Raw genomic sequence first — 21,028 nt, 5'->3', positions numbered from 1 at the left:
CTTGAAAACAAACTTGTTCAGTGGAAAAATTTTGCTTGGTTTTGTAAAATATTGAAATAATTTCAGTTGGCAAAGTCAAGGAGCACAAGGTTAAGAGGTAAGTTCTTGTTCCTGTTCTACCCACTCAGCTCAAACCAAGGTGCAATAAAATGCTAAGGAAACACGTCTCTCGACCAGAATTTTTCCAGGAAAAGGAAATTTCATTAAAATTAGAGACTTACTGGACTGGATGGTGAAGGAAAGCTTTGTCCTGGGGGTTATGGGGGGTGGGGTCAGCTGGGAGCTGGGAGGCGACGGAGACACGGAGAAACGCCGTTCACTGGACATCACGTTTATCACTTGGCTTTTTGGTCTCTGGGGTCTCAGTGGGCTGATCTGGGTGGGGACAAAACCAGTGAGACAACAAAAAAAAAATACAGGTAACTGAGTGGCAGACCTTGGGATTGCTGCATTTTCCTCCTGAACACGACCAGGCAATGCTAACACTCCATATTGCTGATTCAGTGCAGTATCTCACAGCTCCAAGTGTTTCCCCTTCTCTCAAGGAATCACAAGTTAACACCCCTCCCCATACCCTGGCATATTTTCCTGAAGCAATGAGAGGCTCTGTGACTTCCATCTGAATTCCCCAAACACTCACTTAGTAACAGCTATGGAAGTTTACAGCCTTACACGAGATTACCCATGCCTCAAAATCTTTTCTTTCTTCTCATGTGTCTCTACTTCCTTCTTAAAATTTATCTCTTTAACCATTTGCAGGGTGAAACTCTCTTCTGAGGAAGACATCATCTGTCCAGAAACATTTTCTTTGTAATGCTTCTATTTAATTCACTGAAATATCCCCTTTTTGCTCTGGACGCTTCATAGTCCATTCAAATTTTCCATCAGAAACCCTGAAATGATACTTGTAATCTGATGAGCAACTAATGCTTTTAGTTTTAAGGTGATTCTTCTTCCTGAGTTTAATCCTGAGCTCTACTGATGTTATGCATTTACCCACCCCCATATTAACAGTAATCACAGTGAAAAAAGGAATGTTTTATTTCCAACAGATCCCAGAAAATGGAGCAGCAGCCTGAAGTTCAGAGGGGAATTACTCCCAAGGTGCTGCATTAGGACAAACCAGAAAATGCCAGCAGCAATTCAGGCTTTTTGAAGAATTTTCTCATTACACAATGGGGGTTTTTATGAATTATGTGGTAAAGGAGAAATCTGAAATGACATGTAAGTGCTTCCTTTTATTTCCAGAAAACAAACCCTAAAAGGGTTTGCGTAAAGAAGACCCTTCTATAAGAAATGAATGACAACAAAGTATGGGACGTTTTTTTGGAAAGTTCATCCAGACCTCAGGGTGACCTTTCTGAAATTTGCCTGATACGAAAACTCAAGTCCTAAAGACTCCAAAAGTTTCTTCTTTCGAGGTCTTTCAAAGCATATTTTTGGTAGAATGGATGAGCAAAGTAACTGCTTTTTCAGAGGTATCTAATTACAAAAAAGCAACTCAGGAAAACACATGAATTGATGAGGAAAACTGACATTCCAGAATCAAGAGAAAAAAACCCCAGCAACTGGACCACATTCCCAAGTTAACCTGCTCTGTAGCTACTTAAATAAATTTTAACTTCTTCTGTGATTGACAATGTTGGGCCTCTTCTGAAAGCTTCAATAAATCACAGTTCTGCTGGGGAACACGAACCCTTTGGAGACACTAATCCATAATGGACCCATGGCTAATTTTTTTTGGTCTAACGAAGGGAAGATCAATGGTGAGTGATGTCAGACACCACTAAATCAATGGGATGTACAGCCTGTTATTGTGATTTCTAACACAAGCCTTCAATGCTCTGTTAACTACCTGGCTCCAGTGTTAGCTTTGCTCTCAGCTTGTGGGATCAAAGAATTAGCAAAGAAAATTTATCTTGAAGAAGTTTATGTGATACTTGAAAGAAGATAATAAATCTCTAGAAAACTATGAAGATATTACTGATCATAGTCACACACTGAAGTGCTTAATTCATCTTCGTTATCTGATGTAATTAGGGCTTGGGAGTTTGATCAGTCAATAAATTCACTTTGACTGGAAATTCAGAAAAGAGTATTTAAGCCATACAATTAGAGAAAACAGCCTCTGAATGCTCCTTTTCAAAGCACATGTAAAAGCCACATGAAATAATTCCACAGTTTTACAACATCCCCATGTTATCCCATGATGATTCATTTGCTTAGAAAAAAAGAAGCTCCTAAATAAGTCCATGGCAGTGATGGAAACACTCATTTCATTAGACACCACCATTGCTGGAAAAAGCAGCAGAAGCTCTGCAGAGATGGGGTGACCACTGGCTGACATTCTTCTCACTTGATATTCTCTGTAAATTCATCTTCTGCTGTAAACCCCCCAAATATTGTAGAAGAAGTAAGAATCTGTTAGAAAATTCACCAAATCACTGAAATATTGTAATTGAATGAGCCATAGTACCGTGAGTTCTAAAATTCTCAGCAGAATGACTCCAGTAACTAATATAAAATCTACTAACTAATAGTAGTTTATTATTAAAATCTCACTTTAAAACCTCTTTAAATCTTTAATTTCCATTTATAGTCAAATCTGTGTTCCAACTTTTTTGGGGAAAAGAAAATCCCTAATTTTTTTCCCTCTCCATTTCATCACCTCTTTTTAATTCAACAAACTTTCTGCTTCCAAGTTCCCAAGGCAAGAGGAACCAAAAAGTCTTTTTCTTCCTGCAACACAGTGGTAACAGTGCTTTGGGAATAATTTCAACTGAAAAAGGGAATTTGAACATCAATGTTAAACAATGGAAAAGCTGAATTCCTACCCACCATAACAATTTCCCTCTTTATCATTAACAAGGGACGTCTCCAGAGCGCGAAACTCTTGACACAAATTTTATCTTTAAAGTCCTTGATATTATCTGTACAAAATTCCTGAAGACAGCAGTGGGAACTGGACAACCACTCTGATAAACTGATCTCAAAGGAGTGATTCCTCTCTTTCACCTACAAGAGAAGATGAGCCTCGCTAACACCAGGCATTAAAAATTGACTCAGTCGTTTTGGAGCTCATCAAGCAGTTTGGAGATGTTGAAAAGGGAGAGTTTTTCTCTCAACAGTAAATTCCTTTTCATATTATTGATCTGTGGATTTGAAGGAGGTCAAAGTAACTGTAAGTAACCAGTTCTGACATTTAACTTCCCTCCCTCTCCATAACCAGGGGAATATTACTCACACCAGTCATGCACCGAAAGCTTCTTGACTGGAAAGAGGAGAAAACTTGAGTCAAACCATGTTGGGCTTTGCTGATTTTTGCTCCTCGGATGACAAATGGGAATATGCCCTGGAGGGTTATCCTGCCCTCCTTTCCAGATGGCATTTACATTTTTCCAATCATGAGCAATCTTTGCCCATGTCCAAGACCTCTCTGAGATGACAGTGACCTGGCAGTGACATCAACCCCAGCATCTCTGGATGCCTCCCATCTGGTCCAACTGACTCAGCTGCCCTGAAATACCATTTTCCTCTTCTGTGACTAATGCTCTCCACCCACAAGCTCTGCTGGTGGGTTTGGGAGTCTGGGAGATGCCAGTTCAAGTCCTGCCATGGCAGAGCTCAATCAGTCAAAACACAACTGCTGCAAGGTGCCAAGTCAAAGGCATCGTGTCAGAAACATGAGACACATGGAAATCTATGCAAAAGGTCTGCAAACACTGTAATGATGCTCACCTGGCTGGCTTTGGCAGGAGGAATCTCCATTAAACAAATGAGGGTTGATCCAAAATTTAGTCAATGGGAAAACTCACTGGCTTCAAAGGTGAAAAGCCCGAGACCCCCACAAGGGATCAGAGTTTTTTGAGTGGCCACATCAAACAAAACAACTCTGATTTTCTAAGATGTTACAAGACACATCTGAGAGATTAATTTATCTGGATAGGAAAGGAGGAGCAAATCCAGAAAACAAAGGAACTGCGGCTGAACAGCTAAACAATATTCTCCCACAAGTACCAAAACAGAAAGATTTAAAGGATCCAGTTACCACAGATGAGAGAGAAATCATTTCCAAAGTCCAATGTAAATGACACAGCCACCAAAGGAAGACTCTGCTAAGTGAAAAGTTGGCCTACACATACTTGCACAAATCTTTCAAAGAACATTACATTTATTTCTGGGAGGCAAGTTTTAAACTCTTGGCCTCCAAACAGGTGTCCAGGCAGAGATTTGGAGGTTAAGGTTGGTTCATGCACTCCCTGCTCCAGCTTTGCTTTCATTTTCAGAGCTCAAACTTCTCAGGTTACCTAAGCCTTTAGGACAGTTTCAGTGAATTAAATATAAGCCAAGAAGAGAGGGTTTAAGGGAGATATGGCCTGTTGTTAATATTCTTACACACAGCCACCGCTGGAACCGCTTACAATTTTCTGCTCAAAATAACCCTTCGTGAACATGCAACCGCCGTGCAAGGAGTCACCTTGGAATGTTTCCACCCTAAACTGTCTTGCAGCACTCAGCTGAAATAAGAGCAAACCCATCACCATCTACTGGGAACCAGCAATTCAAAAGGCTGCTAAAATGGCAGCATTTATTTCAGTTGTGATGTACCATCTGCTCCTTTTATCAAATAGACACATATAGCTTTTGGTTAAGATATTCACATGAGGTACCATATGATCTTTTTACACTGTAAATAAAACCTGTATTTTTGTTTCATTACACATATATTAACATTGCAACGTATTCCCTGAGAGTTATTTCTGGTCTACAAATAATAAAAATCAACATTTTTATTTCAACAGAGAAAGGACACCGCTCAGAATTAGATAAAGCATCACTTGCTAATAAAGTTACCGTCTCTGAAAGGATCACTGCCTCAGACTGCTGCAGAGAAATATCAGTAGATTTAAATTCTTTATCAAATATCTCTTGATGCTTGCTGTTCCTTTTCTCCTTCTTCTTTTCCTTCTTATCTTTATCTAGGTCATCCTTGTCCAATTTATCTTGCGACCTAGAATGCATCTTTTTTGGCAGGAGGGGCTCCAGCACGAACCTAAAGAAAAATGTTGTTGCTTAGCTCCATAAAACACTATTTTCAAAACAACTAATTTTTATTTACATATTTCCCAAAGTCTCCCTCCAGTTAATGACTCTGCTAAACCAGGAAAACTCATTAGAGAGAGAAGGAGGGGGCAGAAGGTCATAACAATCATAATTGTCTTGCAATAAAATTCATTGCAGAACTGCTGGAGAATCAGTGGTGCAGATTTCCCTACTCTGTAGTGAATTTACTGGTTTGTGGCTGCACAAATTCCTGAGTTTCATGTAAAAAATGAGTTTCTCATTCAGCATTTCCACTATCCAGGCTGTGGCACCAGGGCAGGTGTGCCAGCAGGCAGACAGTTGGAAATTCCAGCTGGAATCAGCACTAAAAGTGTGGATAATTGTACACTGTGTTAAAGAATCACAAGATGGCTTGGCTTGGAAGGGACCTCACAGACCATCCAGTTCCAACTCCCCGCCATGGGCAGGGACACCTTCCACTAGACCAGGTTGCTCCAAACCCCATCCAACCCGGCCTTGGACACTTTCAGGGATGGGGCATTTGTAGCTGGACAAACCAATTTATTTTATATTATAAATGCCAAAAAGCCACTAAGATCATACCTAGACAAAATGACACTGCCAGATTTTAAGAGATTGTCTCAAACCAAAAATACCCAAACAAAGGCATTTTTTAACATTGGAAAAGCATTTCCCATTTCATGGGGAGACATGTACAGGCCACAGTCTTTGCTGTGAAATAGCAGAGTATTCCTATTTCAGAAAATTTGCAGTGACGTTATCCTAATCCCCTCCACTAGCAGCAATATCCAGCAGCAGTATCCCAAATTATTATTATTTTTGGCTATTATTTGAAGCACTAAAGGCCCTTCAGCTTGCAGCCTACTTTAACTCATTTGATGTGAAGATGCTCAAACCAGATCCTGCAGCAGCAGCCCCTGAGCCATTTTTCCCTGGGAACCAAAGCCAAAATCACACTGGTTGGGAACAAAACCACAGGGTTTATCCATCCCATTTTACAGACAGGGAACCCAGGGCCACAAAGTACTTCAGTGACAGAGCCCTGAGCAGCCAACAGCTCTCCCAACACCTTTCAGCCACCTGAGTTGGATATTTTAGGCTAAACTGGGCTGGGTTGGAGGGCAGTTCCAGAGCCTCAAAGGCTGGTTGCAAGTTTACAAGAGGAACTACCATTCTTCAGACAATGATTAATTGCTTCCCTTCCAGGCATTACTATTATTAGGGCTATTAATTATTTGTAGGCAATGTATCCATGATAAAATGGGTCAGCACACCATGCTCTAACTGGAAGAACATCAGGACTTGCAACAGCTGACAAATCCCACTGGCACCCTGGGACTTCCCCCCTTCCAACCACTGAGTGGAAGTGCTCAGATTTGTACTTCTAAGTCCCGTTTTAGGCAGTGAATAAACCCAAGGTCCTTTTTTAAAGTCAGTTTTATTTATACCTAGAGCTGGGAGTTGTAAAACACATCCTATGTCAGTGTCTGCCTTGAGTCTTTAGTGTTTAAAAGCTCCAAAGCAGGAGGAGCTAGAGATGGCATAAAATAAAATATAAGTTGGGTGATTTGGACAAGACAGTCTGTTGGCTTCATTTTTAATTGTTTTTTTAGCTTAATCTCTATTCTAAAAATTAACATATGAAGAGGGGGGACATGGAAAGCAGAGAGAAGAACTGACCATAAACCCCATCAACTATGGTAGGTACATGAAGGAACTTCTTCCAGGTGAGAAGTGCCAAACTTCCCACATGATTTAACAGTCACACGAATTTTTGAGTCTTTCACAGTATCATTTACATCTCATCACTTTTTTTCCTCCTGCTCCACTGATCAAGCAAATGAGTACTTTTTCAGATCTTCACAATGCTAATAATTGTTCATTATATTTTCCTGTATCATCCTGGGCTTGGAGCAGGAGCTGAGATGCACCAGGATCTTTGTGAGTTGCTTTTAGAAATACAAACTGAGTAGACTCTTTGTGTGTATTTACATATTAAGACCCTCCCAAACTGCTAAGTGAGACTTACTGCACCAAAGCTAAGATGGAGAGGTGAAACCTGAGTAAATAATATCCAATTAGAAAGAAAAACACATTTAAGATTTTGAAGGGAAAAAGATAAAAAGGTAGAGGCAGGCAGCAAAAGAATCAGTATTTTTCTTCTGAGAGAAAATAAAGTTGCCCATTAACCTTTGATGGTTATTACCTCTAAATTCCAGCAAGACAAATTTGTGGATGAATTAGTCAAAACACAAGCTCATCTCTGCTGTCCTACATTTCCACCATGGCTCCCGGTGTATACATTCTAGAGGCTGAACTGTGCTCTGTTTGCAGCTCTTCCCAATGGGCAAATAAACTACTTGTAATCAAGGTCAGCACCACGTTGGTCCTTCGGTGCTGTATTTAATTTTACTTGATGCTTTTAGTCTCCAGTCAGGTAATAACTCACCTCTGAAGGTGCACGAGGGACATGAACATTTCTAGCACATCCCTATAAGTCAGCAGCCCTTCAGGAGGCTTTAAAAAACTGCTGCCTAGGTCAAATATTGCATTTCTGGATTACAGGGATGCCTCGGGGCAGGAAGAAGGAGAAGGGACTTCTGAGGCTGCATGGAAAGCCCAGACAGCAAACAGATTATTTTGTTCTTTGAGGGATGTGACTGTGAGACAGGGCTTATCAACAGAATTCCCAGTTCTCATGTGAAATATCTTGATAAGTCTTGAAGTACAATCTTGCCATAAGCAGCTTTTCCTCTGGCAGCAAAAGTGAGCAGCAGTGATTGAGCAGTTCACTAATCCCTTCCTTCTCCGGAGCTCCACCTGGGTACTGTGACAGGGTTGGCTGCACAAGCACCTCATCACTGACTCCAAAGATCACTGTTGCACTAATACACTTGCAATACTCTAAAAGGGGTAATTTGTCTCCTCTTTTTTTTTTTTTGTTTGTTTGAATGCTTAGGGGGTTTTGTTTCACTTTTTAAAAAAGGACAAAGAAGAGCATTATATTTATCTTGGTTAAAAACCAGGATATCTTGAGATAAATGTCTATATAGGCTGATGTTTTTACCCAATATTATGCTGGCATTTAAAAAATCATAGAAAGTTTTGGTTGGAAGGGACCTTAAACACCATCCAGTTCCACCCTTTCCCATGGGCAGGGACACCTTCCACTAGCCCAGGTTGCTCCAAGCCCTGTCCAACCTGGCCTTGGACACTTCCAGGGATGGGGCAGCCACAGCTTCTCTGGGCAACCTGTGCCAGGGCCTCCCCACCCTCACAGACAAGAATTCCTTCCCAATATCCCATCTAGCCCTGCCCTCTGGCAGTTTAAAGTCATTCCCCTTGTCCTGTCACCCCATACTCTTGTTCAAAGTCCCTCTCCAGCTCTCTTGGAGCCCCTTTAGGCACTGGAAGAGCCTTCTCTTCTCCAGGCTGGACAATCCCAGCTCTCTCAGCCTGTTTTCACAGCAGAGGTGTTCCAGCCCTATGACCAACTTAGTGGAAAATCACCCCCACCCCACTCTAGTTCACAGAGTATTATTATACTAGGAACCAAATCTGGGATAAAAGTCACTGGGAAACAACCCAATCAAAAACCTCACACGTCTGAGACCAAACAAACACAGGAGGAGTCAGGAGGATCGGAAGGAGTAACACCATGACAGCCCAGAGATCTGGGGATGATGACAACCCTCCAAACCCAAGGAAAAGCCCTGGGTGAGCATTTCCCACTCACCCATCAGAGCCAGGCCGGGAGGGGGTGCTGTCTGAGGAGATGGAAGACACGGATGCCACGGAGAGGGGTCTGGAAGACGACGGCATCGTGAAGGACCTCACCATGGAGCGTGGCCGACTGCCCCGCCTGTCCTCCAGGCTGGAGAGCTGTGGGAGAGAAACACGGGATCTTACCTCTTGAACCACGATATCACTGACATCTGGCCACCAAAAGGAATGTGGGAAGGTCCCATGGTTTTCCTTCCACGTAGAATTTTGTGTTATTTAATATACATTAAATATTATTATATTTATACCTCGTGTTTAACAACTAAGAAAGAGATTGTAAAGGAAATTTATTTAAAGGACTAGGAAGAAATATTTAGGTCCTCATGGGCACATGTGGAATTTTAAGCATATTCCATTAATTCAAGAATACTCTCAGGCACATGGTGTGACTCCTGGGGATGGGCTCGTGCAAGGCCAGGAGTTGGACTCAATGATCCTCGTGGGTCCCTTCCAGTTCAGCATATTCATAATTCCTTTATTTCAATGGTATTCAAATGCTTTTTTACATCTGGTCTTTAAAAAGGAGCTTTCTACAAATATTTTTGTAATCCATCTCTGCAATCAAAGAGACTGCCCTGTCAACATATTTAGGTGAAATGGAGTTTAAAAAAAACCCAAAACCACAAAGTAAAAACACACTAAGAGAAACCTGATGTCAAAAATGTCAGGAGAGCCAATTTACAGAGTGACATCCAGTTTTAGAAAAAAATATCTTAAAGTTTAGGTTTTGTTTTAGACAATTTCAGAGTTCTGAATATTTATCCAAGCTTTGTTAGTCATTAATAACTGATATATGCATAAAATAATTGAACTCTTTCAGTCAACAAATAAGAATCTCATGCTGTTTAATTACAGGTATATTTTCCACCCTGTCAACTACTGGTAAATTGGCTTTGTACAAGGAAGACAGAAGCGATAAAACTCCATCAATGCTGACAATTTTTCCTGTGGGTTGAGTGAAATTAGAGATAACACCACCTGTGTATGACTTTCCAGTCATCTCCCTCATGATGTAAATGGATATTATATTACTGAAGTGACTGACATGCAACTATCATTAATGTTGATTATTCCTGTTCTCCTAGGGAATAAATCACTATTTGAACATTTTCCTAAATATTTTAGATGGGATTTGAAGGACCGCAAAAGGAGCAACAGTTGCAAGGATACCATGAAGGCTGGCATGTTCCCTGTAAGATCTCAATGTCCCCATTAAAAAAATTGTCATTGCTATGGACAGAATCAGAGAGTCACAGAATCATTTAGGTTGGAAAAGACCTCCAAGATCATCGAGTCCACCCTGTGCCCAATCCCCACCTTGTCACCCAGCCCAGAGCACTGAGGGCCACATCCAGTCACTCCTTGGACACCTCCAGGGATGGGGACTCCAAACTGCCCTGGGTAGCCCCTTCCAATGCCTGAACACCCTTTCCATGGAGAAATTCCTCCTGATGTCCAACCTGACCCTCCCCTGGCACAGTTTGAGGCCGTTCCCTCTCATCCTGTCCCTTGTTCCCTGGGAGCAGAGCCTGAGCCCCCCCCCACTCCTCCCTCCTGTCAGGGAGCTGCAGAGAGTGAGAAGGCCCCCCCTGAGCCTCCTTTCCTCAGACAAAAGTGATCATCCAATACCACCCAATCCATGTGGTTTTTGACTGAATTATCAATTCTGTTCTCAATTACAAAGCTGTTTGCTGGCTTTTGGCTTTCCTCCACCTTGGGTAATGCTCAAAAGCAGAACAAACCCGCACTGGAAACACCACCAAATTCTGGTTGCACCTTGAAGATGAAGCAGGAACTGAAAAAAGTTTGTTGGAGTGAGAAAAGCATGAATTTGAGTCCTCCTAAAGCTCATTAAGTAGGAGTTATTGTTTAATGCCTGCCCACATTTAGGGTGATGCCAGAGGACATATTGATTGCACAGCCCTCCCATCCCTAAGGGAATCACATCTATGAAAAGGTGACATTCAGCTCTCAAAGAATCATGTTAAGTGGCAATTTTTTAATGTATTTTTGTAACCCAAATCCTTCAAAATTGAAGAATTGCCTTGACGTTTAAGGAACAGAGTCGGGCAATTTAGAAATTGTTCCCACGCTCAGCAATGGAAGCCCCAAAGCTTTTTCTACATCTCTTACCACCTCTCAGTATTTCATAATTTGATGATCACTGAGCACAACCAGGCAATGCTTTATCGACATGGCTTTTTTAACCAGTGGGAATTATGGCACAGGAATACACAAGTGGCTGTCATTTAAAGGAATTCCACATATTAAGGGAAGATGAAGCCAGCAGGTACTCACCACAGCACGGACCCCGTACTGCTTCTCCACCTTGTCCTTCAGCTGCCTGAAACAAGCCTCCATCCTCTCATGGAATGGCCTCAGGGCCTCTGTCACCTTCTCCCCGTGGATCCGGATGCCTTCTGCCAGGAATGGGATCTGGAAGGCAGAGTTTGGCTGCTTCACCCTGCCCAGTCCCTCCCAAGGGAAGAGTTAGGGCAGGACTCCCACATGGGAGTAAAAGATCTCATGGAATAATAATTGAAGTAGTAATAATTGCAATAATAATAGCAATAACAACAGTAAAAATTGTAAAAAAAATAATTATAATAATGACAAGCATAAAGATAAAAATTATATTAAAACTAAAAATAATATTAAAATGACCATAAGAAGGATTATATATCATCATAGTAATCATCATCATTCATTCTATGACACAATACAATAAAAAAGATCTAAAAATCTGTTATTCATGATTTCCCATCTTCTCTGTTAATCAAAGTCCTTTAAATTTAATACACCCTTAGTTCTTCCCAGAAATCCCCCGTTGGAGGCCAAGCTGGATTTACCAGACAGCACAAACCCTCCTGTGATGTCCTATTCCCAACCTCCTATACATTCTACACTATAAAATGGCAAATTGAGGAACGATGAGTGTCACACCAGGTCAATAAAATCAAATCTTTTCCCAGTTCCATGAGAATAAAACCTTAAAGACGAAAATAGTTGTAAGTTTTCTTTAATAAAAGCTTCTTCTAAACCTGCAGATGAGCTACATCCTTGGCCAGATCTATATTGTAGAGCAATACTGATTAATAAAACTATCTATATAGTTCTCCTTAGAAAAATTATTTTATTTTCTATGGGAAGAAAACAGAAGAGGAAAAAAATTACATTAATTTCTTCTGTAACTGAAAATAATAATTTGTCTTCAAGGCTTCTGTCACAAAATATCCACGCCAGCCCAGGATTATATAATTAGTTCAAAGTGTGGAGGTGTAGCTGACCTTTGGAAATGTTTTAAGAGAGATATTTTCATTCCCACAGCTATGCAGACGCACCAATAGAGTTTTCTACCTCCAGCTCAGGAAAAATATTTCCTCTTCCAGGTCCATTCCAGCCCACACAGTGCTCTGATTCTAACTTAGATATTCTCTGCAGCAATCAAGCTAAGAGGCTTCTCCTTAATAATTCATAATTAAATCATAATACTGATTAAACCCAGATTTTTCTAATAAGACTGAGCAGCAATCAGAGGGAACAGCTTTATTAGTAAGGAGAATAATAAATACACAGATGAATTACAGATGAACAAACTCAAGGAATCTTATCGAGACGATTCTCTGGGATTTGGCACTATTTAAATGGACTACAAAGAGAAGGAAGAATAATGACTTTTTTTTTTTAACATAGTCACTTTATTTACAGCCACATGGATTTGAACTCGATAAAAAATAAACATTAATTTCAGAAAGTTCCCTTGCTCTGAGTAAGTAAATGAATTTCTAAATCTTCATAATTATCAGGCCACACTGTGACCCTCCTGTGTTGGAGTGGTGAGTGGTCACCTGGCTCATTCATTTCAAAGAACCTGTTGACCTTTTAAACGGAATCTTTTTTAAAAAAATGGAATTACCGAGGTGCAGCACAGGTGAGGTCTGAAGTTTCAGCTCTGGGATCATTTTTATGAGGAGAAAATGCTCGAAGGAGCCTGTCCCAGTGGGTGAGCCACCTCCAATTTGGAAAATCAAGCAACATGAACTAAACGACAATATTTGTAGGAGGAAAAAATATGTAGAAGGAGAAAGGAGAAGAGAGAAGAAGAAGAATGGAGAAAAGAGAAGGAGACAAAGGAGAAGACAAAGATGATGAAGGAGATGAAGCCAAAGAGGAAGAAAAAGATGACGAAGAAAAAGCAGCAGCAGGAGCAGAACAAGAACAAGAACAAGAAGAAACCAAAGAAGACAAAGAAGAAAAAGAAGAAAAAGACAAGCTGTTCCTTAACAGAACCCGAAATTTAATAAACTTTCCATGGCTTTGCTACAGAACAACTGTGAGCCTGCTGAGTTGGGATATTTGGTCTCCCTGTCCAAGACCACTTAATCCTTGAACAATTATCAAGTGCAGGAAGAACCTTCTGACTGTTTTACCGTTTCTGCTTCACCACTTTCTACCTACTTCAAAATTCTTCCAACATCTTCCAACACGCCTTTCCAGGCATTAACACAGGGAAATGTGGAGATGAGTGACATGGAATTTTAAACCAACATGAATCTTCAATAGAGAGAGAATTTTGCCACATTCATGGTACTGCCAATTTTCGTCGCTTTGGAGAAAAGGCTGGGCTTGCTTAAGGCTCTATTTCAAAAGACCATACAGGTCTTTTTGTCCCTCACCTTTGGAGAGGTGAATGCAAAAGTGGTGGAAGCAGCAGAGCTAGAAATGAATGAGGTGAATGAGAGAGGAAACCTGTTCAAGACAGCACTTATTTATTTCATAACTCTCATCTTTGTTGATGTTAAAATTTTATCAAGCTCCACTGCAACTTTAAATTACTCCCCAATTTTTTTTCCTTTTTAAAAAATCTTGATCTGCTTGGCTGAAAAGAATGAAATCCCTACATTGATTTGAAGTATTAATCTTAAAAGACAATCTTTCATAATATGAAATATCATAAAATACGATCATTAAAACATTTTTGGTATGCAGTAGTTCTTTCAGCTCTGCAGAAGCAGCACAAGATTTTTATGTGCCATGGTATTTTTATGTTTTGCTGTGCTGTAAATACATTAGCTAAATGTCATCAATCATTCATTTCACTACCTTAATTTCAATCAATCATTTCATTATCCTCATGTTAAAATAAAAGATCGGCTTGGTGTGGTGCAGTTGCATGGGAACAGTTTTTCCTAAGTTGGAAAAGCACCAAGGTGGATGAAAATGGTATTTTTCTAATGGTATTTATCTGGATTAATAATAGACAGAACCAAAATGTGCATTAAAAGTTCACAGGACTTATAAGAGGATAATATCCTGAAGAGCATGAATTCCACAGTTCGATGGAGAAAGAGGTAAGGGCATAGTAAAAAATTAAATTTAAGTGGTCAGCTGATAATGGGATTGTCAGGCTCCTACTATTTCATATCTCCAGATTGATTTATACAGCGCTGAGAAAATCTCTGTGTGATTACAAACTCCAAGCCCCACATTAGCGAAAAATGAAAACTCATTTTTGCTTTCAATCACTGTCAGCCCGTGATGAATTCAGCCCCTGCCTCCCTTCCAAAGCTTCCACACACCTCCCTCTCCCAACACCAGCCAATACCTGGGAGTCAAATCCAACCTTGTGTGCTGAAAACTGAAATACTGTGAGAGGAAGTTTAAATCTGAGGATACCCCAAATGTATATCAAACATTTAAAAGCATGGAATGGGCTTTTAGTGACAGGAATTTTCAGGTATAAAAATGATTTTTGATCCCTTCTCTCTATTTTTCTGGTTCCTATTGTTTTGCAACTACAAAACTGATGGGAAACCATGTATTTAAAAGCACTGGATAATTCAAATTCAATGTGATTAGCTGCCATATATATTTCCAAATTGCAATATTATTTTAATACACAAATGCCACCAAAGTGCATCTTTGCTGAGGAAAAGTGTGTTTGTAAATTCATTTGAAGTATCACTCTCAGAGAGCTGACACCAAGTCAGTCTTCTGGGACCAAATTATTTTCCTCTAGAAAACTTAAAGCCTATAAAAATCTAATCTTCTGTAAAAGCTCACAAGAAAATGAATTAATAAATGCATATTTTTTTTCAGACCAAAAGAGTTTTTATTCACTGATAGTTTTATGGCCTTCAGAGGATATTTTGTTTTTGAATTCCGTAGCTTTGGTTCTATCACCTCTAAGATTGAAACCTACAGGAATGTAAATTATTCCCTTTGTTATAAGGACCAAATTGAATATAAAAAGACAATGATTCACTTTCTTCTTCTGTGGGAAAAAACATTTCCAACCATATTGGTATTTTTGTACTTATCATAAAATTATCCTGAGACCACTGGAAAATGTCCAGTGACTATGGAACAAAACTGGATTGCCTCTTGAAAAATGTTTTTTCATTTGATAGAGATGGGAGATTTTCACTGTATTATGGTTATTAAAAAAAAAAGGAATTAAAGAAAAAGAGGCTGACCATGTTTGTTCCTTGCAGGTTTATCAAATGAGAAATGATGGCATATTTGAAAAGATGCACTTTAGCTCAAGTTCCAAGGTGGATTTAAATGGCAAAGAAGTGTATCCAGGGTGAGGAGTTTAAGGTCTGGATTTTCTCAAAGTGACACTAAGCTGCCTTTCCACAGCAGTTGGCTCTGACCAACGTGACTTCAAATTTTTTACCTGCCAAGCGATGAGATCCTTCAGCTTCTCAATCTTGTCATGATCTTCTGGATGCTCATGAATGTATTTTTCAGTAAAGAAAGCCTGTTAAATGGAGAGAAAGGAGCAGTAATTTTAGAAAATGGATCAACATCTGCTACCAGAAGAATGAAAAACAGCAAAGATAAATGAATGGACCCAAAAGTTCTGCAAAATAGCAGTAACAGTTCCAAAGTGAAAATTAGGGAATCACAGAATCCCAGAATGGTTTGGGTTGGAAGGGACCTTAAAGCCCATCCAGTCCCACCCCCTGCCATGGGCAGGGACACCTTCCACTAGCCCAGGTTGCTCCAAGGCTTGTCCAATCTGGCCTTGGACAGTTCCAGGGATCCAGGGGCAGCCACAGCTTCTCTGGGCAACCTGTGCCAGGGCCTCCCCACCCTCACAGGGAAGGATTCCTTCCCAATATCCCATCTAACCCTGCCCTGTAGCAGTGGGAAGACATTCCCCTTTTCCTGTCACTCCAGACCCTTGTAAATAGTCTCTCTCCAACTTTCTTTTGCCTTCAGCTCCTGAAAGGCCACAATCAGGTCACCCCAAAGCTTCTCTTCTCTTCTCCAGGTGAACAATCCCGACTCTCTCAGCCTTTCCTCACAGCAGAGCTGTTCCATCCCTCTGATCATCTTGGTGCCTCCTCTGGACTTTGTCCAACAGATCCATGCCCTTCCCGTGCTGGGGCCCAGCTGAGGCACTGCAGGACAGGGAATTCTGCCCTTACCTTCTCATAGTTTGTGAAGCCTCCCATGACTGCAGGATCCACGATGCCGTTGAGCAGCATCGAGAGGGGGTTGATGGGCAGGTTTGGATCATTTAAGTGCTGCTGAACCATGTTATTGATCTTATCATTGGTCAACTGCATGGTCTCTATTGCGTTTTCCAGTGGGCTGATTTCCACCTAAAATCAAACCAAAAGGTTTTAACCCAGGAGCAGAGTTTTAAACTGGCTGTTCATTAAACCATCACAATTAGAAACACTTCAGGAATTTCAGGATTTATGATTTTTGACAAGTAATTATCAGAAAGGACGATTTCAGGCATTGAGATATTTGGTATCTCTATACTGAGGTAACTGGTGTGATGATCTGTATCAGTGGAGAAAGTTAAATGCATTTTGCTGCTGCAGGATGGATTACAACCCGGCACAACATTTAGAAAGGCTCTGGCAGGAACCACGTGAGGTTTTGGAGGATTAGGGAGAATATCAGAGATTAAGGATCGGTGAGTTTTAGCAGCACAAAGAAGATCCAGCTTAACGCTAACAGCAAGAAAGAAATGATAACTCTAACGTGGATTTTCTGATGGAAAATGTAATCCTAAGCAGCTCAAAAATCAAGGAGATATTTTTGCAGTGATTATTTTGGTGTATTTCCAAGGACATCAAGTTTAATATGTTGAAGAGATGACATCTAAGCAATCTGCTGGGCTTATTCCCACGAGGTCACATTTTCTTCATCAGAATGTCAAGAACTGAAGGGAGACATTTCCTTTCTCCCACAGCCTGGACTTCAATGAAGAGAACTCCTCAGATGTCTTCATGGAGTGAATTAGCTCTTACACTGTCTAAAACTTGCTTATTTTAATTGACTGATCTCCAGCTATTTTTTTGATGCCCAGAAACTGTGTCTTTCAGAACGACAGTTGTTAATGTTGAAAAAAAAAAACCCAGAATTAAAATATTTTAAGTATTAGTGAACGGGCTAAAAATTACTAATTTGCAGTGACCCAGAGTGTAGACAGTCCTCAGTGGAAGACACAGCCTGCTTATATTAAAAAGATGATGTGGTAGGAAGAGAAAGGGAAGGTTAATTGAGGCCTGTGAGGAAAATGCAAGTGTATATTTGATTACACCCTCATTTACATAAATGCCACATAAACAAAGCAGCGCTTCTACCTGGCTATCAGTTGCTTACCCTGTTTCTGAGAACCACTTATAATCAAATCTCTTTAGTTGTTACTCTTACACCTGCCAGCTGATTACATCAAGGATGTTTTAATTAGCATTTTTAGCAGCCTGCCTGGTGAATTATTCTGGAAGGCAGGGAAGGAGCCTGATATTTCTGCTGGGAACAGGGAGCAGTCCAGGCTTGGACAGAGCTGAATGTGCCACGGGGGAAGTTGGGACTGTGAGAGTAAAGCCATATTCCACATCTGAAGATGTGTCAGATCAAGAACTGTTGTGAACATTACAAGCTAAATTTAGGATTCTGTCATTTGTATTAATGGGTTTGTAATTATGCAATAATGTGTTGATGAACCATTGCTTTTAAAGCTCTTGAGCATCTACAGAAATTAGCACTCATTGAGCTGACAGTGCTTCTCTGACTCTTCTGCAGCAGCAATCATGGCTTGCTTTCTCTCTCATTCTCCTTTCTTTTACTACTCTTATAACCCTCCCTCTACTTTTTTAAAAGCAGATGGAGAATTGCACTTCCCACTACTATAAACTGGGCTTTGGCACTTACTGAAAGCTATTTATTACACGTGTAAATTATGAGCCTTCTTCCAGTAGTTTGCTCACTCTGGGCCAGGAATTACATACTTTCCTGATACATTTGCACCACTACAAAATTACAAGACAAAAACAAAACAGAGATTAGAATTTGTGCTTTTTAAAATCAAGTGTGAGTCCAAATCCAGTTTTCTAATTCACTGGCTGGCCTCAGCAAATTTTTTTCCCCTACAGCTACTTGTGTCCAGCTAAACCAAATCAGATACAGAATAATGAATGTGGGCCACAAATTTCTTGCAGATAATGAACAGACTGAAAAGGTTTAGGTGAAAGTACTCAGAAGGAATTTTAAAAGCCAATAGATTTAAGGCAATTCTGCATGTTCCTATGGGTTATGTAACATAATACACTGCATTTATTAAATTACTCAGTTCTCCCAGCACTGATTTGATGTGATCTCACCTCTTCCTTTAAAGATATCCCAGTTCCATCAATAAAATATGAAACGTGCAAAGCTGCTTGAATATCTTGGTGCTTAGTAAAAGATCAATAATATCTGTATCCATAATCACAATTTAGCATTACAGGGATGTAACCTCATGATCCCACTCCCAGCCTTTTAGCTGACAGGGATCTTGCAGAAAGTCAATACCTATTTTGTAGTAACTAAGCCAGAGGAGGTCAAAAGTTATCTATAGCTGTCTTCCCACTTAGTATGAAGTTCCATTCTGGTATCATTTTTCAGCTGTGCAACTAATATAATCCTGACTCACCAAATCTCCCAGGATTTCTGCCCATTTGGATGCCAAGCAGAGAGTTAGGGGTGTGTGGACACAAACTGCCTGCCAGGTTCTGCTCTGGGCTCATCAGGAAAAGAGACTTTCACCACGTTTGCCAGCCTTTCCAAGCAACACTTTTTGCAATCAAGAGGTTAAATACAATCTCCTCCATCAGGATTATATTGAAACTACAAAATTCATTAAAAATTCAATGTGTTTTATTCAGCTGCCTATTACTGTCACACATCACATTCATATTCTGTTACTATAGATACCATAGTAATTTTCTGCATTACTTCTGTTCATCCAAATACAACTGTCCAACATAACCTCAATGGAGCAATGAAAAAGGTTTTAATTAATCATATGCAAATTGTTCTTTTCCTTTAAAAATAAGCCTCACAAGAGAGATTTAAAAACCGCAGTAACAATGTTTTTATTGCTCCTTAAAAATTACAGCTGTGTAAGAATAATTTAATCTTAAAGGCGTTTAATGGATATGTCTTATCTAAACAGTCTAAATGGTTGAACAGAGAAATGAGTAATTTGGAGTTACTCTGTGAGGTTGCTGAGGGTATATTTAGCCAAATGTGGAGAAGAAACAAAAACAACCTTTAATCACAAATGGTGAGAAAAGCAGACACATACAATGCATTTGATTTATGGTATATTTTGGATAAATGACAATCAAAATACCCAAATCCTCTTTTATAAAATTCAGGCTTGATTCATTAGGATGGGGCAGGGTTCCCCTATACCACCTTGGGTTGCCTAAAATGAAGAGGGCTGTACTGGCCTGCTGGGAGCCACAAATACTTTATAAAAGTGCTCAAGAACTTAATCACCCCTTGCCCTAAAGGCCCAGGAGAGCTGGCTGCATTCCCTTCCCTCAGGAATGGCAAAGCATTCCTTGAGTCCCCCTCAGACAACAATCAGCAGGTTCCCCTCAGGGTGTGTGGCAGTTTGAGCCACACTCTGCCAGGCACAGTCCCATCAATTCCTCTTTGTCCACAGAACTCAAGCACAGTCACACAGACACAGAAATGCTCCCTGGCTCTACAAAACCCTCATTTTTTTAGGCAATCTCAATACAGCTGAATTGATCTTACCATGAAAACTGATTTGACTTCAAACCACCTCAGAATCCCCGGTAATTTATAGGCTGTCACATAGATGGTTCTCTCAATCCACATGTTCTGCAAATGGAACAGAAGCCCCATGTTATCAGATGGACAGCTATGAACTCAAGCAAAGCCTTAAAACATTCTCACCAGGAAGAAGAACCACAGCACGACAGATGTTACAAAGCCAGGGGGGAATTTCAAATGGTATCTGCTTGTGGGGAAGATACAGCAGCTCTGATTTACAACTGAGATGTGACTTACCAGAGAACAACTGCTCTTATGAAAGGAGAAAGCTATGGGAAAGATCCACTGGTTTTACTGGACTGTTATTGTTCACAGAATCCCAGAATGGCCTGGGTGGGAAGGGACCTTGAAACCCATCTGGTTCCACCCTCTGCCATGGGTAGGGACACCTTCCACTAGCCCAGGTTGCTCCAAGCCACATCCAACCTGGCCTTGGACACTTCCAGGGATCCAGGGGCAGCCACAGCTTCTCTGGGCAACCTGTGCCAGGCCCTCACCACCCTCACAAGGAAGGAGTTTTATTGACCATTAAACATGTGCTTTAGTAAAAAATGACAAAAAAAAAAAAAGGTATTAGTGAAAGAAGATTTTTAAATCCCTGATTGGAATCTTCGTGGCAAGGGATGTTTTGGTAAGACACATCTATTGTTTTAGGTGTAGCAATTTAAAACCCTTTCTCAAAACAGCTGTAAATTCAGCTTTACCCATTTTTTTCCTATTGGTATAAAACAGAACATGACAAATAGGTTTAAATGAACTTCTAGAAAAAATAATCACTTTAAACCTAGAATTTATTTTTCAGAAACCAAAAGATAATGAATGGTTCAGATGCTCAAAATAGAGGAGAATAAACACTCCAACCCAAAGTTTAGTCTATGTTCTTTAATATTTTTTACCGCAAATTCATTGTCTGGGTTTTTCTCTCCTTTTCGAACGGGACGCGAATACTCAAAACGCTGGACTTCATTCACCCTGTAGAAACTGGAAGAAAGGAAAAGAATCATGGAATCACAGAATGGTTTGGGTTGGGAGGGACCTTAAAGACCATCTAGTTCCAACTCCCAAA

General features: G+C 40.3%; 1 protein-coding gene across 4 annotated transcripts in view; it reads right to left on the bottom strand.

The window, feature by feature from the left end:
* DOCK1 (dedicator of cytokinesis 1) overlaps nucleotides 1-21,028 on the bottom strand; it is a 332,168-nt gene that overhangs the window by 70,581 nt on the left and 240,559 nt on the right. For 3 of the 4 annotated variants that reach the window (XM_051801050.1, XM_051801051.1, XM_051801053.1), the window contains 8 exons: nucleotides 20,859-20,943; nucleotides 19,924-20,010; nucleotides 16,305-16,481; nucleotides 15,548-15,631; nucleotides 11,167-11,304; nucleotides 8,822-8,967; nucleotides 4,855-5,053; nucleotides 222-375 (listed from right to left, as the gene is read on the bottom strand). In XM_051801050.1, coding sequence (XP_051657010.1) covers nucleotides 222-375; nucleotides 4,855-5,053; nucleotides 8,822-8,967; nucleotides 11,167-11,304; nucleotides 15,548-15,631; nucleotides 16,305-16,481; nucleotides 19,924-20,010; nucleotides 20,859-20,943 — 1,070 coding nt within the window. Of the gene's footprint in view, nucleotides 1-221; nucleotides 376-4,854; nucleotides 5,054-8,821; nucleotides 8,968-11,166; nucleotides 11,305-15,547; nucleotides 15,632-16,304; nucleotides 16,482-16,745; nucleotides 17,942-19,923; nucleotides 20,011-20,858; nucleotides 20,944-21,028 lie in introns of those variants that run through there. The other variant, XM_051801054.1, reaches the window with a different exon arrangement.

The sequence above is a fragment of the Manacus candei genome, unplaced genomic scaffold, assembly GCF_025592945.1.
Source record: "Manacus candei isolate 608988 ecotype Guabito, Panama unplaced genomic scaffold, ASM2559294v1 h1tg000050l, whole genome shotgun sequence".
In the NCBI taxonomy this organism is placed as follows: domain Eukaryota; kingdom Metazoa; phylum Chordata; class Aves; order Passeriformes; family Pipridae; genus Manacus; species Manacus candei.
Note: the sequence above shows the minus strand (reverse complement) of the source record. Positions and strands in the feature narration are given on the sequence as shown.